The following is an 18,167-nucleotide window of genomic DNA, read 5'->3' as shown; positions in this document are numbered from 1 at the left end:
AGCAGGTCCAAACAGCTTTTTTGTTTCTCTTTTTTGTCTACAGTAATTATTCCATTGAAGTGTATTTCTTCCCCAAATTACTCTGATGTGATTTTTCTAATCTAGAATGAGAAATATGTGATCCTCTATCACAGACTGGTTAAAGTTTTGTCGTTGCTCAACCTTGAAAATGAAGCAGCTCTCTTCAGCTGGCAAAATGAAGATTTCACACTTGTTTCTATCTCTGAATCATCCTCAGACATTGCGCCTTAAAATCAAAACCCTATTGTTAGACCTTGTTTTCATGCTTTTGTGAGGAGCCACTTTTGCTTGGGAACAGGAGGAGGGGGCTGCAGTGCAGGCCTGGTAAGGTTCTTGGACTTTCCCCTGCCTCTGAGGTTCAGACCCACCTCCAGCCCAGCTGGGCCAATCTGGCACCTCTACCATCACTATTTAAGGACGGTAATTTGAAATGCATGGAAGGAAATGGAAAGGAAGGGCAAGACGGAGGCGACCATGTGGGCCCGGCAGCCAGGAAAAGATAAAAGGAGCGATGCCGGACCAGAGACATCCTTGCAGCCCGTGATGAGAAGTAGAGCCTGTGACAGAGGGGATGAAAGTTAGAGACTCTGGGTCAGAGGGAGTGAGCAGTTTAGACCCCAACCCGGAGAAGATGAACTGGGGTTGCAGTGGCCCATCGGAGCAGCCTGTGCAGGGCTGCCCAGTGTGTGTGAGACCCTGAGCTGGAGCAAGGGAGGGTTTGCGAGGAGCACTTCTCAGGAGTGCAATAAACAGCAAGAGACACACCACAAGGCTGTGCTACCATTCAATGAGACCTGCACAGGCTAGAGAGTTGGGCAGGGAGAAATCTAAACAAGAAATTCAACAAGAGCAAGTGCAGAGTCTTACATCTGGGGAAGAATAACCACATGTAGCAGTACAGGTTGGGGAGTGACCTCTTAGAGAGTAGTGTAGGGGAAAGGGACCTGGAAGTGACCTGTTGGACAGCAGGATGACCATGAGGCAGCAATGTGCCCTTATGGCCAAGAAGGCCAATGGTGTATCAAAAGGGCTATGGGCAGTAGGTCAAGAGAGGTTCTCCTCCCGCTCCAGTCTGCCCTTGTGAGACCACATCTGGAATATTGTGTCCAGTTCTGGGCCCCTCAGTTCAAGAAGAACAGGGAGGTGCTGGAGGGAGTTCAGCGCAGGGCCACCAAGATGATGAAAGGAGTGGAGCATTTCCCTCATGATGAAAGGCTGAGGGAGCTTGGAGAAGAAGAGACTAAGGAGTGATCTCATTACTGTTTACAAATACATAAAGGGTGAGTGTCAGGAGGATGGAGCCAGGCTCTTCTCAATGATGTCCAACGATAGGACAAGGGGCAATGGGTACAAGCTGGAACATAAGAGGTTCCAAAGAAACACAAGGAAGAATTTCTTCACTGTGAGGGTGACGGGGCGTTGGAATAGGCTGCCCAGATGGGTTGTGGAGTCTCCTATGGAGACACTCAAAATCCACCTGGATGAGTTCCTGTGTGACCTATTCTAGGTGGCCCTGCTCTGGCAGTGGAATTGGAGTAGATGATCTTTCGAGGTCCCTTTCAGCCCTTGAGATTCTGTAATTCTGTGAAAGGACTGACTGCACTCCCCATTCCCTGCCCCTGGCACTGCTTATAGGGGGAGGAGGTAATGACACAGGGCTCTGAGCCCAGGAAGAGAGAAGGGATCGGGGAAAAGTGATCTTGAAGAGCTGGTTGTACTTCCATCATTCACCCTACTCTGTATTATTTTTCTATTGGGTATTTCTGTTTGTTATGTTTTAGTCTGAGATGGATTAAATTAAGTTTTATTTTCTTGCCCAAGCCAAGTAGCTTTGTCTGTTTTGTCTGGGACCATAAGCAGTAATTAAGCCTTCCTGTCCTTCAGGAATTCCAAAGTCTGTGGTACTTGAGTCTCATTGTGGTCTTTTGTTCCTGGATTGGCCTAAACCATAACACCTGTTTGTAGGAATCCAACAGTTGCTAGTTTTTTCATTCTACAGGGCTGGTTTTACAGAAAAGAAAGTGGACTAGATGATCTCTAAAGGTCCCTTGCAACCTCTACCATTCTATGATTCCATTCTGTGGAAAAGGTACTAGCAAAACACATGCTTATACCTGAAGTATTTAAAATTTGTTTTTCTCCTGGTAGCTAGTAGGAATGCCTACAAAATATTGTGCAAGAAAATAGAGATTTTTATGCAGCAGAAATGAAAAGATTATTACTTGATTTTAATAATATGTATATATGCTTCTCTTAGTCTTTGACCAATGTAACTATCTAAACTCCCTTAGAGCTAGAACGCCAGAGAATGCTCCATGGTATTTCTGTTGTTCTGTCCTTACTTCTGATAATTTTGGTGTCAGAGCTGAAATCAGTGGGCTAAAATCATCATCCAGAGTTCTAGATTAAAGTCTGTGGGCACACTGGTGCTGTCTTTTGTGGATGTGGCCTTTGGAAAGTGGTGTACCATTTTGAAGTTACCCATAGAAATTAAAATTTGGGGACAATCAATTGGTGTAGGTAAAAGAAGAAAGGTTATGTCATAAAGCAGTTGAGCTCAGAATCTGAGTATATGCAGCCTCTAGATTACTGACAACAGCAGAGGAGTTTTCTTTCAGTGTCAACAGGGACAGAGAATTGCTGTTTGTTTTAGTCACATCAGTTGAGAATGCTAATGTGTGGTAGTTTGAGCCTGGCTGGATGCCAGGTGCCCACCACACCGCTTTACCCCCCACCTCCTCAGCAAGCCAGGGAAGGGGAGAAAATAAGATGGGAGTCTCGTGGGTTGAGATAAAAGCAGTTTAATAAATAAGCAGCAAAGCCGCGCGCGCGGGAAGCAAAGCAGAAGCAGATAAGCTGTTACTCTCTACTTCCCATCAGCAGCGATGTCCGGCCACCTCCCGAGAAGCAGGGCTTCAGTACGCGTAGCGGTTGCTTTGGGAAGGCCAGAAATGAATCTCGCCTCCCCTTCCTGCTCCTTTCCCCCAGTTTATATTACTGAGCTGACGTCATATGGTATGGAATATCTCCTTGGTCAGCCTGGGTCAGCTGTCCTGGCCATAGTCCCTCCCAAGATCATGCCCACTCACAGCTATTGGTGAAGGTGGGGGAAGGAATGCTGGAGGGACAGCCCCGATGTTGTGCAAGCGGTAGTCATAATATTGATATCAACAGTAAGCACAGCACTGCAGGAGCGGCTGTGGAAAATCACTACCGTCCCAGACCCACTACATAATGAAAAGAGCATACCCAATGCTGATGGGCAAATACCGGGAATCTTGCAGAGAAAGATCCTTCATCTATCTGATCATTTAAACTTGCCTTTTCAGTTCAAAGTGGCCTGTATTAGACAGTTAACTCCCAGTTAAATTGGAAGGCTGAATTAATCTGTATAATAAGATTAGAGGCAGATAAGTTTGAAGTGCTATGGCAAAACAAAGATTTGCCTCAAGTTGCCTTTTGAGGGAGAGAGTGGCATAACTGACATATACTTCCTTCCTAGCATTGCAGAAGGATGGAGAAGGGGAGAGTAAGGAGTAGCTCATGGTGACAGTTTCTTGGATGTAACTGAGCTGTGGTCATCTGTGTACAGCTCAAGATAACAGTGGTGCCCAGACAGGCACTGTACTTGGTTAAGCTCAGAGGGATGGCCAGGAGGAATTCTGAGGGGAAGTAATAAGGATTTCACTGTCCTCATTATGTCTGTAATGTAACTCTCCCGTCTTCCGTTCTAACAACAAAAGTATATACTCTTAGCCTAAGGAATGCTCATAAAGTGTGTAACTTTATATCTTAAGAAATCAAAGTGAAGACTTCCAAGTGTTGTCAGAATAATTTAACATGTTCAATATTTTCTACAGGAAAATAAGGGGAGAAGGAAGCCTTGAAATCTGTCTTTTTTTCTACTCAAGTAAATCTCTTATTTGAAATTAAATATTTGAGGTGTAAGATTTGCTCTGTGTGTGCTTTCACATTTAATGTTTCCTTAGTGTTTAAAAATGTCCAGAATTTCAGTACTGTTTTCTCAGCTCATATAGCTGTAAATTAAGACAGCATCGGAAAATGGTACCATCAGGAGGTGCTTTTAACCTTTAGGTTATAATGTATAGCTCTGGTAGTTATCTTCCTAGCTTTTACTGGATTTTTAACATCCCCCTACTCTGAATGTTATTTTGGTTTCACTGTCCACCAACCAGAAGTATTCTGCGGATGTGTCAACTTCAGACTCAGCTCTAAAGTTATAATTTGATGTCACAACCGCAGGTTCATAGCAAGGTATTGCTGAAGACAGATAGTGATGCTTACTTAAGACAAGACTCAAGATAATAAATAAATTAGCTGTATTACACAGGTCTAATTGTGATGTTATGTACAACATTAAACTCCTTAGAGTTATACCTATATGTAAAAAAACCAAGCACATTTGATGTCTTTACTGATCCAAAGTGGTCCCAAAGGGTTCTGTGAGTAGAGAACTATGAATATAGTTTTGAAAATAGCCATGTACAAATGCTTCTTGTGTAATGGTGCAATTTAGGCTACTGTAATTTTTCAGATATTTTCCTTGCTTTGGAATATGTGAAAGTTGCTAGTTGCATAAGAAGGATAAACACAAAACCTATTTGATTTTCTTTTTTTTTTTTTTCTAAACAGGAATGAACATCTGCAGAGATGCTCTCAATGCAAGGTTGCTAAATACTGCGGTAAATCTTGTCAGGTAAGATGAAGAACAACAGCTCTAAAGGACTGAAGAATACAGGTATTTGAATACTTCATTTGCAGAGTCTCTGTGCATTTTGCACACTGTCATACCTCCACACTGCAATTTCATGTTTGTAGTTAAAATCAGAATGTGTAAACTTGCTGCCTTATTTTATTTGACTGTTTTTATAGCTAAAAGTATAAGATTATAATCAGGGCAACAGACAAAACCAAGCTGAAATGTGTGATATTTGGCTGTGCTTGGTTAAAGGGGGGGGGAAAATAATTTTTTAGCTTTGCTGTCTGTAGACTGAAGGCTCTTAAGTCAATTTTGGAATAAAGCAATTTGTATTTCAACAGTATTTTTTCATGGCACAGTATATATTCCATTTTTTTTTAAAAGGAAATAAAGGTCAAAAATATGAAGAGGAGGAGAGGAGAGGAGAGGAGAGGAGAGGAGAGGAGAGGAGAGGAGAGGAGAGGAGAGGAGAGGGCAAGGGCCTCTGGAGAGGCCTTGGACAAAACTGCAGCTCTAAGAAGACTTATTTAAAGAAGATGGAGCCAGACTTTTTGCAGTCGTGCATGGCAGGGGGATGAGGGACAACAGACTTTAAGTGGAAGAAGAGAAGTTCATTTGGTATGTAAAGAAAAGCTGTCTCACCTTGATGACAGCCAGAGGTTGTAACAGGTTGGCCAGGGTGTTTGTATCATCTTAATTCTTTGAGGATTTCAAGACCCTGTTGGATAAAGCTCTGAGCCTGGTCTGACTGCAGACCTGATCCTGCTTTGCAACTTGATCTCTGTAGATCCCTTAAAACCTGAATTATTCTGTGATTCTGTCCTATGAAACATTTCTTAAAGGTATTCAAACCTAAAACCTTAGCTTTCATATTTGGCTTGTATTGTCACTTAAGCCTGTGTGCAGAAAATGGCAAGGCCTGATACAGAATGGATGTGTGAAGGTAAATGTCTGTGTAAGGTCTAATACAGCAGAACTGGGCACCTGAGATTTGAACCATGAGGGTCACCTTACAGAACCTTTGAATTTTCAAATTACTCCTTTTAGCTTTTCATTCTGATTTCTGGATGGTTTGTTTTGTAATTTTTCCTAAATGGAGAAAACAGAAGAAATCCAAATAATGGTCAAAACAGACTAGTAGTGGTACTCTATTAAATGTATGTGAATGTGAATTTTTTAAAATAAGTCCTTGACATTCAAATAATCTTTTCACATATCATCAGCTTCTATAAACAGTTCTGCCTTAGTGTAATCTGCAGTGTTCTCAACATGCCAGAACACTCTCCTTTTTGGAATTAAAACATACGGAGAGAGAGAAGAAGAAGATGTGTGATTTTGATTCATTGTATGGCAAATAGACGGTTTGGGATTCGTCTCTCCCGTAAAGGCACTGGATTATTTGGGAGTAGACTAGCAAATTTAATAAAGAGGTCTTTAAACTAAGGGACTTGGGAGGTATGGGGAGAAGCAAAACAGAACAAGCTGTCCCCTCTAGCCGGGAAACAGGGAGGACAGGGAATGCAATGATAAGTGCCCTTCATCTGCACACTGTGCTGAGATGCAGAAGGCTGACCACCCTGAGAAAGAGCCAAACCGGGGAGGAAACTCCTGCACGCGCCCAGGGAAACCTGTGTGTTTGAGTAAGCCCCTGCTCTGCCTCTACACCAATGGGGAATAAGCAGGAGGAACTGGAGATGTGGGTGCGGATGCGGGGCTATGACCTCATTGCAATCGCAGAGACATGGTGTGACAGCTGCCATGACTGGATCACAGCCATGGAGGGTTATGTATTGTTCAGGAAAGACAGACTGACAAGGCGTGGAGGTGGAGTTGCTCTCTATGTGAGGGAGCAATTAATGTGTACCGAACTGTGCCTGGGTGGGGATGAGGAGCGGGTAGAGTATGGGTAAAAATTAATGGGCAGGGCAAGGCAGGTGATATTGTTGTAGGAGTTTGCTACAGGCCACCTAATCAAGAGGAGGAAGTGGATAAGGCCTTCTATGAACAGCTGAGAGCTACCTCACGATCACAGTCCCTGGTCCTCATGGGGGACTTCAACCACCCTGATATTTGCTGGGATAGCCACACAGACAAGCACAGTCCAGTAAGTTCCTACAAATTGTTGATGACAACTTCCTGTCGCATGTGATCGAGGAACCAACAAGGAGAGATGTGCTGCTTTATGTGGTACTGATGAATAGAGAGGGCCTGGTTGGGGATGTGAAGGTTGGAGGCAACCTCGGCTGCAGTGACCATAGAGTTCAAGATCCTGTGTGGAAGAGGCAGAACACAAAGCAGGACCATGACCATGGATTTCAGGCGAGCCGACTTTGGCCTCTTCAAAGATCTGCTTGGATGGATCTCATGAGATATGATTCTAGAAGATAGAAGTGCCAATGAGAACTGGTCAATCTTCAAGCACCACTTCCTCCAAGCCCAGGATCAGTGTATCCCAATGCGCAAGAAAGGAGGAAAAGGAGGTAGGAGGCCTCCATGGGTGAGCAAGGATCTGCTGCGACAATTCTGGCAGAAAGCAGCCATCTATGAGAGGTGGAAACGGGCTGGCTTCTTGGGAAGAGTATAGGAACGTTGCCAGGGCATGCAGGGGTGCAACTAGGAAGGTTAGAGCCCTTCTAGAATTAAATTTAGCCAGGGAAGTTAAGGACAGTAATAAGGCATTTTTCAAGTACATCAGCAGCAGAAGGATGACGAGGGGGAATGTGGGCCCGCTGCTAAACACTGAGGGTGCCCTGGTGACCGAGGATGCAGAGAAGGTGGAAGTACTGAATGCCTTCTTTGCTTCAGTCTTTATGGCCAAGGCTGACCCTCGGGAAACCCAGTCCAGCAAGGATAACAGGGTGGTCGGGACATCAGAGGACTTGCCCTGGGTGGAAGAGGAAGAGGTTAAAGACTTGTTGGCCAAGCTTAAGGCTCATAAGTCAATGGATCCTGATGGGATGCATCCTAGAGTGCTGAGGGAGCTGGCTGATGTGATTGCTAAGCCTCTCTCCATCATTTTTGAACAGTCTTGGAGGACAGGTGAGGTGCCTGAGGACTGGAGAAAGGCCAATGTCACACCAGTCTTCAAAAAGGGCAAGAAGAATGACCCAGGAAACTACAGGCTGGTCAGCCTCACCTCCATCCCTGGAAAGGTGATGGAACAACTGATCCTGAATGTTATCACTGAACATATGAAGGATAAGATGGTTATCAAGGGGAGTCAACATGGCTTCACCAAGGGGAAATCCAGTTTAACCAACCTAATATCCTTCTATGATTGCATAACCGGCTGGCTAGATGAGGAGAGAGCAGCGAATGTCATCTCCCTTGACTTCAACAAGGCTTTTGACACTATCTCCCATAACATTACCATCAGAAAGCTGAAGCAGTGTGGCTTGGATGAGTGGACAGTGAGGTGGATCGAGAGCTGGCTGAATGACAGAGCCCAGAGGGTGGTGATCAACGGCACAGAGTTGAGTTGGAGGCCTGTGGCCAGTGGAGTTCCACAGGGATCAGTTCTGGGGCCAGTCTTGTTCAATATCTTCATCAATGACCTGGATGAGGGGACAGAGTGTACCCTCAGCAAGTTGGCTGATGACACCAAACTGGGAGGACTGGCTGATTCCCCAGAAGGCTGTGCTGCCATTCAGCGGGATCTCAACCGTCTTAGAGTTGGGCAGAGAGGAACCTCATGAGGTTCAACAAGGACAGGTGCAGAGTCCTGCACTGGGAAGGAACAACCCCCTGCACCAGTACAGGTGGGGGGTCGAACTGCTGAAGAGCAGCTCTGCAGAGAGAGACCTGGGAGTCCTGATTGATAGTAAGCTAAATATGAGCAGCACTGTGCCCTTGTGGCCCAGAAGGCCAGTGGCATCCTGGGATGCATCAAGAAGAGTGTGGCCAGCAGGTCAAGGGAGGTTCTTCTCCCTCTCTACTCTGCCCTGGTGAGGCCTCATCTGGAGGACTGTGTCCAGTTCTGGGCTCCTCAGCTCAAGAGGGACAGGGAAGTGCTGGATAGAGTCCAGTGGAGTGCCACCAATATGATCAGGGGACTGGAACATCTTTCATACAAGGAAAGGCTGCGGGAACTGGGGCTGTTTAGTCTGGAGAAGAGGAGGGGAGATCTTATTAACATTTATAAATATCTAAAGGGTGAGTATCGTGAGGTTGGGGCATCCTTTTTTTCTATTGTAGCTAGCAACAGGACAAGGGGTAATGGGATGAAGCTGGAACACAAAAAGTTCCAGTTAAATATAAGAAAAAACTATTTCACTGTGAGGGTGATGGAGCAGTGGAACAGGCTGCCCAGAGGTATTGTGGAGTCTCCTTCCTTGGAGGTCTTCACAACCCGCCTGGACATGTTCCTATGTGACCTGATCTAGGTGAACCTGCTTCTGCAGGGTGGTTGGACTAGATGATCTCTAAAGGTCCCTTCCAACCCCTACCATTCTGTGATTCTATGATTCTATGAAATGTGTGCAACGTACATTAGGTGCTTACTGTTGCATCAATAATAATGCCACTGGTAGATTTATTATGGGAGATCGTAAGGAAGGTATGACTGTGAAGAATATAAAAGACCAGAGTATTTGCAAGGTAAGTTTAAAACAAATATCTGCCAGAAGAGTTATTAGTAAGGCTTATACTGGCAAGTAATCTAATGTGAAATGTGACTGTGCTAGCACTGACCTGCACAAGAAATCTGAAGGATGTAGTTTAATACCCTGTTCCAACTTAAGTGTAGTAGCAATGGAAGTAGGAAATGGGGCTTCCTGCTTGGCGAAAACAACTGTGAGAACATGATTTAAGAATTCACATTAGATGGCCTGAAGCCATCTTGAGTATCTTTGCTTTGTGCTTCCAGCTGAAGTGTTCGTGTGACTGAAGCCACCTAATGGTTGTAGGTATTGATCCCAGTGAGACAGGCTACTGCTGCATAAAAATAATCTGCACTTAAAATGCTGTGTTACTGTTACATAATAGCTTGAACTGTTAATAAATTAATAAAGAACTAATATTATATAATATCCTGTGATACTAGATAGCAATTGAGAATAACTGAAAAAAATGATGTTTCCTAGTCAAAACAGTGAGTTTATTTGGATTGACAACTCAGGCCAGATGACTTAAATAAAACTAAGACCAGACACATCTGTTTGCTTTTCAGGACTGTCCTCAAATTCATGTTTCTTTTGATAAACTAGCTAAACTACTGTGCAGCTCTGGTTTTATAGCAGCTGTTAGCAAAGCTCTGCTTGGCCAAGCCAAAGGCTTTGTGCTCTGCTTAGTCTCTGTAGCTTTAGTGCAATTCATTAATATGTGCACTGCTAATTGAACTAATTGCTGAACAAAATAAATAGCAGAATATTGAATGAAATTGCAATTTGCACATTTAAAAAAATGGACATTGGCAGAACAGGACTATTTTAGTTTTATATATACAAATACCTTGAAAATACAAATTGCACGATTGGATTTAAAATTGACACTTGATTGCAGAATTATTTGGGGGTTTTTTTTGATGCATGTAAATGAGTCTTAGAGCTCACAACACTTAGGCTTAAAAGCTTTCAGTTTTCTGGAGTTTTCTGGTTAATACATTAAATGAAGTAAGATTTAATGTAAAAATATGGCTTAAAGAGATTAATCTGAGTAGGTGAACTAGGTTTAGGATAAAGGTGGCCTTTGTGAGGGAATCTTTAAAGTAAATACAGCAGGGCATTTCTATGTTAGGATGTAACAAAATGAGCCATTTTAAAGCTGCACATTTCTTGTAAAAAATTAAATTTTATTTAAAATGTCAAATGACTAAGAAAAACTGTCTTTGAGCTAATCTGTAGGAGAAGTAATAGTCTTTTGAAAGATGTTTCTCTTTTTGGAACTGAGAATTATTATCTTTTAAAGAGATATGAGGGCAGACCCAGGAGTACGGAACAAAACTATATGGGAATTAGAATTTCCAGTTTGTAGAGATCTCTATAATGTAAATATTGAAAGTTTTAAGTGTATGAAATTTCAAAATGTATCTTTTTTTTTTTTTCCAGGCCAATTGAAGTAGTTTGCTTTCACTTTTGCTATTTTAATTTACTTTAAAAAAAAAGTTAGGAATGTAGGACTATCATTTGGAATGACCTTTTTCAACTAAATTATTTTGTGAGCCAGTTTATGTAGACCTTTTGATTTTTTTTTTTTTTTCCCCAGTTGGATCTCATTGACTTTTACCTCTCTTTGACACTTCTCTGTTGTAGCCCCTTTCCCACTTGTTGTTGTTTAATTTACTGGAGCTACTTTCTAGCAGTGTTATGTTGGCTGGTTGTCCCTTGAAACGTAGTTACCATGTCTGCTGCTCCTCCTAATCGCTCCTGTGATCTCTTCTGGCAATGTTTATTGATTTGATGCATCCCATAGATTGAGGATCAACTATATAGAAGATAATCTGACAAATGAGGAAAGTAATTTCAGGCAGAATTCAGAATATGTCATTATGAAACATTATTGAAATGACTGAATTAATAAAAAAAGACATTCCATAAAGATTTGAATGATCCTTTGGAAATTCCAAATTTTGTCTTTTAACAAATCAAAAACCTTCAAATTAAAAAATATTTCACTTTGATTTTTTTCTTTTAAAATGAGCTCTAGTCTTTGCTTCTAATAGCGTGTTAATTGGCAGGAAACATTTGGTTTTTTGATTCTGCATAGGAGACAAAGGAAACCTTCATTTCATAAATATTAATCTAGGACCATTTATAGGGTTGGAAACCATTGGGAGATACAGATAGCATATGTCCATTCAAGAATGAATGCAATTTGGCAAAACATCTCAGCTAAAAATATGCAAGACTTCGCAAGCAGATGTGAGGGGTCTTTGACTGTTCCCAGAGCTAACAGGAAGTGATCCTGGCCCTAGTTGTGCAGTGAAACCCAGTGATGCTTTGGTGTTTGTGTGGTCTTGTTTTGGGGGGACAGAGTCTCAATCTGCAACCAATAAAAACTTATCTTAAGCCATGTGGATGCTGACCTTTTTTCACTTGAGTAAATTCTGAAGAATTATCCTTGGGATGCAATGAGCTTGAATGAGAGACAATGATTTGGGAGGATTTAAAAAGAGAGATATTCCTTCTGAGTTAGGTGGCAAGCCTGGAGGAGGATGGCTGGGTACTGTCCTGCACTGTTGACTTGTCTGTCTGCCTTCTTCTGATAAAAATTAACATGGGGAAAAAAAAAAAATCTGTGGCCAAGTTGGAAGACCTTCCCTAGTGGAGAGGGAGAAGGATCATACCAGGTGGCTGTACTTCTGCTGTGTAGTATTTATACTTGTGTTGGATTTGGGATATAAAAACCTTGACTGAAATCCAGAGTACATAGAATTAAGAAAATCTCCCATGGAGAACTGTGAGATTAATATAAACCCACCTGTAAGTATTGTTAGAGACCAACTTTAAAAGTATGTCTCTTCAGGATCATAAATATTTGTGGTTTCATATTCTATAATTTGTATCCATACTGTATTGGTAGTGAGAAGAAATATTGTTGAATATCATTATATGTAATGCATTTGGAGCTTCTTCCTGTCTCCCTGGCCAATTGGGAGGAAGTGAATGGCAGTCCCTGTTCCAGAGCTCCTTCTGCAGAGGAGAAAGAACTCCTTTTTGGCATTGGTTTCAGACAAAAACCCTGTTTTGCAGAAGGCGTGTATTTGAACTGTCCTCTCACGTGGGAATGCATCTCAAAGAAACGTGGCATATGATGCTATGTGATACTGCATATTTCCTCTCATTAGAGTTTTATTGGTTGGGTAAGCTATTAATCATTTTGATGTTCACCTCTACAATGTTTAAAATTCTGCGCAACATTTATGTAGGCGAGACAAATTTGACAGATAAAGGCTTACTCCAAAGAACAATTTTAGTTTAAGTGAGATGAAAATGCCAATATAATTATATTACACAGAAAAATGTCTGGACATTTACAAGCATGACCTTGTTTGATCAAGACAAGAATAATTCTATTCAGCAGTAGATACTTAACTTGTCAGACAGCATGTGACACTGACTGCATTTGGATTAATGCCTTATGTCATTTTTTCCCCTTGTAGAGTTGTGGGTAAAGGAAATGAAATCACAAATCTCCCTTGTATCTGAAAGAAATAAAAAGCCCAATTTATTTATTATGTATAAGCCAAAGGGAAAAAACCCCTGAAATAGAATAAAAGCTACTACTGGTGCTGAAACCTAGTTATATGAAACAATCCCCCACTTAAATGCAGCTTAACAAAAAATGGTGTGATAGCTTTTGTAATCTTTATAATTATTATGTCAACTTCTATGGGTGTGATGTGCACTTGCACATACCACTGTCATTCACTTTTTTTTGTTTTAATTGCTTTGTTATTTCTTAGACATTTTATCACTTACTTTATGGCAGTTACCTACCAGAAGCTGTTTTTCTGAGTTTGGTTTGTTGTTTTTTGTTTTTGTTTTTTCCTTACTGCATATTTATGAGAAATGTCACCTTCAGAAGCTCTTGTTTATTCTGAGTTCTTGTCACTGTAGCAATTTTTTATTGTGCCCTGTATTTTTTAATTTGCTTTTTAAAGGTATTTGAAACAGCTGCCTGGCTTCGAATGTGTACTGTGAATATATAAGTAAAATATATAACTATGTGCTATGTTAATGAGATGGGCTTGAACTTTTTTGTAAGTTATAACAGAATTTTGAGCTTGTGAATACAGAATAAGAAGAAAAAAAAGTTAATCATAACAAGAATGGCTCTTCTGACATATTTTTTTAGCTGAAGATTCCTTGTTGCTCTTCCAACTGATTTGGGTAGGACAGGAAAAAAATAAAAAATGATGACATATTTCAATATGTAGCAGCTTTCTCTCACCTTGTCTACTGTCTCTGCTATGGAAATATAAGTCTTTGTCTACTACTCTAATAAAACAAAAATTGCAGTAGTACATGCAACTAACATCTTTGTTTGTTTGTTTTCAACTTCTACTTTAGTGACAATATCATCACCAGTTTGCCCATGGACATTAATGCCTCATCAGCTCAGGGATCTTTAGAGACAATTTTTGCAGCATGGAAAAGAGGATAGACTCTGAAGGCCTCTGTGGTCTTGACTGTTCAATGAATGCTTGACCAAAGTGTTGTGTACATTCACAGAATTTAGAGTTTAGAGGGAATTTTAGCATCCCTTGTCATTCTCTCCAATCTTGTGAAGTATCCAGCTCCATCTCTTCTTGCCACAATAAAATGAGGATCACAGACCATTTATTTATCTAATAAAAATTTCAGTTATCTGGAATGGTGATATGAATTTGAACTAGGCTGATGCTTCTATTTATAGCAAGTTGCATACAGGTAACATGATTTGTATAGCAAGAACATGGGACAAAAAATGAAGGTATTTCTTCTCGGTTTCTCTGCAGTTTTAATTCTATCTTTACTTGTTCTTTTTGTCCATTAAAAGTGTGAGATACAGTACTTTAAAAATTATGGTACAAACTATGTTGTTAGACAGTAGCATGAAACAGATTGAAGTAAGGTTTGTATTGGCAAGGAACTGGGCTGGGAACTTGACCAGAGATTTTTTTTGTTTTGTTTATTTTCTCTTAAGTTTTCTTAAAGGTTAAGTTAAATTCTTGGTAGCATAATGGTGATACTGCTGTGTTGTGTATTACTTCCACAGAATTATTTTCTAAGAATCATTACAATTGGAAATGACCTTTAAGCTCATTGAGTCCAACCACTAACCTCACACTACCAAGCCCATCACTAAACTAAACTATGTCCCTCATCTATGTGTCTTTTGACTATCTCTAGGGATGTTTACTGCACCACCTCCCTGGGCAGCCCGTTCCACTGCTTAATAACCCTCATGGTGCAAAAGTTTTTCCTAATGTGCAATCTAAACTTTCCCTGGCACAACTTGAATCCATTTCCTTGTGTCCTATCATTCATTACCAAAAAGAAGAGATTAACCCCCACCTCACTACAGCTCCCCTTCAGGTAGTTGTAGAGTGATTGTATCACCTCTTGGCCTCTTCTCTAGGCTAAACATCCCCAGCTTCCTCAGCCACTTCTCATAAGACTTGTTCTCCAGATCCTTGACCAGCTTCATTGCCTGTCTCTGGAAACACTCCAGCACCTCAGCGTCTTTCTTGTAGTGAGAGGCCTAGAACTGGAGGTGTGTATTCGAGGTGTGGCCTCATTAGGGTTGAGTACAAGGGGACAGTCACTTCCCTGGTCCTGCTGGCCACGCTTTCTGATACAGGCCAGACTGCCATTGGCCTTCTTGCCCACCTGGGCACACACGGGCTCATATTCAGCCAGCTGTCGATTAACACTCCCAGTTCCTTTTCCTCTGGACAGTTTTCTAGCCACTCTGCCCCCAGCCTGTAGTGTTGCCTGGGGTTGTTGTGTCCCAAGTGCAAGACCCAGCACTTGGCCTTGTTGAACCTCATACAGTTGCCCTTGGCCCATCACTCCTGCCTGTTCAGGTCCCTCTGAACAACCTTCCTGCCCTCAAGCAGGTCTACACTCCTACCCAGCTTGATGTTGTTAGCAAATGTACTGAAGTTGCATGGAATCCCCTCATCCAGGTCATTGGTAAAGATGAGCCTGCACTGCTGTAGCTCCAGTATCCACACACAATTAATTATGTTAAGGAGTGGTGTGATGGGGTTGGTTCGAGTAGATAACCCAGCCTGTCCCTTTCCACAACACTCTTATTATAGCTGCAGTCTTACACTGTGCTGGTAAAATGTGTGTGCTGTTGTTTCTTTGGCAGTCAGCATCCAAGGTTACCTGTGTTGGAGGCTGCCAGAGTCAGTGGATGTAAGTACTCAAGGATGATCCCCTTCTTGGTCCTTTGGAGCTGACCTTTGGTTCTGCAGTCTTTCCTCACAGCCCAGCTCAATGGCTGTGATGCTGTTGTGGTTCTGAATTCCCAGGTCTGGCTGATGGCTGAGCATATTTGTTTGTGTGCATATATAAATAACTATATATATATAAAATTCAAACCCCATCTGGAGAAGTTCCTGTGTGACCTACTCTAGGTGGTCCTGCTCTGGATGGGTGGTTGAACTAGATGATCTTTCGAGGTTCCTACCAACCCTTAAGATTCTGTGATTCTGTCGTAATATAGATGTATGTATTTATGTATGTATCTATAAAATAGGAATAAGTAATGTGAAATAACATGCAATTTTTTTTGTCTTCCTTTCAAAAAAATTCTAATAGAAAGAAGCTTGGCTGGACCACAAGAGGGAATGCAGATGTCTTAAGAGCGTTAAGCCTAATTTTCCTCCAGACTCTGTCAGACTTGCTGGCAGAATTGTTTTTAAACTAGTAAGTGACATCCTTTTCTATGTATTCAGTGTAGCGGGTTCAGAGAAATACTTTTTCACTCTACATTTTTAATGTAATTAGGACCTAGAAAGGTGAAGTGACTGAAACTGCTGAACAAAATTGAACTTCATATTGTATTACAACATTACTGATTAATTTGCACAAATGCTGAAAGGATTAAGAGATATTAAAATGGACATAATTAAGCTCAAGGGACCTGTTTGTCGACTTGACTACATGGTAGAATTCTAAACTTGTTTCTGCTTAGAAGGAAGGCACAGAGGGACACTTTTTTTTCTATACTACTGCGGATACTGGAGCTTTTACATGACTTCACTGTGAACCTCATTCAACCTTATTTGGATGAGTGGTAAGGGCAGAAACACTGCTAGCTATCCCTTCCTTTAAAAGGCACAGTGACATGCTTTCAGTGTTGGGTTCTCTTAATCTTAATTACAATTTTTGTTCTTTTACTAGACTCTCTTGCAAGTCCTTGGTGTTTGACATTCCTACAGTTTTATTAATTTATATAGAATAAATTTTCTGTTAGAGTAAGAAGTTTACGACTGTGTGGGATTGTAAATCAAAAAGTATTTGCCCATTTTTTTTTCTGACCTGGCCATGATGCTGTTTGTTGTGGATAAAAACATGTGCATTTGTTGTAGCCTGAGATGATAAAATATGATTTACAATCTAATTTACACATTGTTGGGAAGAATGTGTGCGTGATTGTTTTTAAAGAGCAAATATCTACCTATCTACACTGTGAATTAATTATAGTCACATGAAATCTGAGATTGCTAACCTCATTAAATGCTTTTAATTATAGTATGAAGGACCAAAGTAAATTACTAAGGATAAACTGACAAAGTAAAAAACCAAACTAGTAGAAAGGCTTATAACACAAAAATTCAGTATTTTTATGATAATTTACAGAAAGTATAGAATGACCAGATTTACATTGATGCTATTAGCCTTACCTAATTATTTTACAGGCGTGTGCCCCGTTGGATAATCAGTCTTGTAGAATGTTAAAGTTAAAGCATGTTATTTAAGTGTTATCTGTTTTTCTCTACAGCTTAGACAATCAGAATGCCTTTCTGAGAGACTCTACTCTTTTTCTGATCTTCAGTCAAGTAAGTAATTGCCAACCATGTTGCGGGAAATGCTTCCAAGTTACACTTTACCGAATGGCCATCTCGTTTTCCTGCAGCTTGCCTTCTGAAGGCTCCACTCTGTAGAGCAATAGATTCAAAGACAAAACCTGCTAAAACTTCTGTGGATCAGGGAAAAAAACATGTCTTTTGTCTAAGTAAAACTTGTACCTGATTTTAGGCTTAAATATTTCTTTCTTATTTTACAGCGTATTGTCTTGCTTGTTCAGTTTTTAATTTACCCAACATCTGCCTGATTACATACAGTATATAAATATACAAAACCCCATTTATTTTTAAATTGAGTTTTTACTTTAAAATACTTATATGCTATTGCACACATAGTCATGTGTGTATAACTTTTCAATGGAGAAAAAAAGGATAAAATTATGCAGATGTTATTTTTGTGGTTTTAGAAATTTCAACTGTTCTGGTAGGAAAGGATTGTAATCTCTCAGCAGAGCTTATGTTGAAATAGAGAACGTTCGGATCTTTTTTTTTTCTTCCTGATTTTGCAGTTCTTATAAAGGAAGAAAGACATTCTTGGTTCATTCTTGCATCTCGTTTAAAAGGAATTTCTGGAGGTAATGTGAATATCTGGATTACCTTAACATATTTTTATAGCTTTGGCTATAAACCAGCTGGATCCATTGATACAGTTAGGTAGAAATGAAAACCATATAAATACGAAAAAAATCAATAACTATTATTACATTTTGCTTCTGTGCATCCAGAATTCTGCTGCCTTCTCGCAAATTGCAGGAGCAGAAGAGCTTAATAAGGCAACAAATTAAAAGGGATAGAGGGAGTGTGCAATTGAAAACATCAGGATTTTCTGCCTTGGATGTTCTTGATTTGTGAAACAAATGTTAATGGGGAATTGGATGAGTATCTGAATTAAGAGCAGTATTTCCA

General features: G+C 40.8%; 1 protein-coding gene across 4 annotated transcripts in view; it reads left to right on the top strand.

The window, feature by feature from the left end:
* The window catches only part of SMYD3 (SET and MYND domain containing 3), a 419,799-nt gene that overhangs the window by 41,873 nt on the left and 359,759 nt on the right, over positions 1–18,167 (top strand). For 2 of the 4 annotated variants that reach the window (XM_061991092.1, XM_061991093.1), the window contains exons 2-4: positions 4,675–4,738; positions 15,991–16,098; positions 17,177–17,234. In XM_061991092.1, the coding sequence (XP_061847076.1) occupies positions 4,675–4,738; positions 15,991–16,098; positions 17,177–17,234 (230 nt within the window). Of the gene's footprint in view, positions 1–4,674; positions 4,739–5,325; positions 5,360–15,990; positions 16,099–17,176; positions 17,235–17,770; positions 17,837–18,167 lie in introns of those variants that run through there. The other 2 variants (XM_061991091.1, XM_061991094.1) reach the window with 2 other exon arrangements.

This window comes from Colius striatus, chromosome 2 (assembly GCF_028858725.1).
Source record: "Colius striatus isolate bColStr4 chromosome 2, bColStr4.1.hap1, whole genome shotgun sequence".
NCBI lineage: Eukaryota > Metazoa > Chordata > Aves > Coliiformes > Coliidae > Colius > Colius striatus.
Note: the sequence above shows the minus strand (reverse complement) of the source record. Positions and strands in the feature narration are given on the sequence as shown.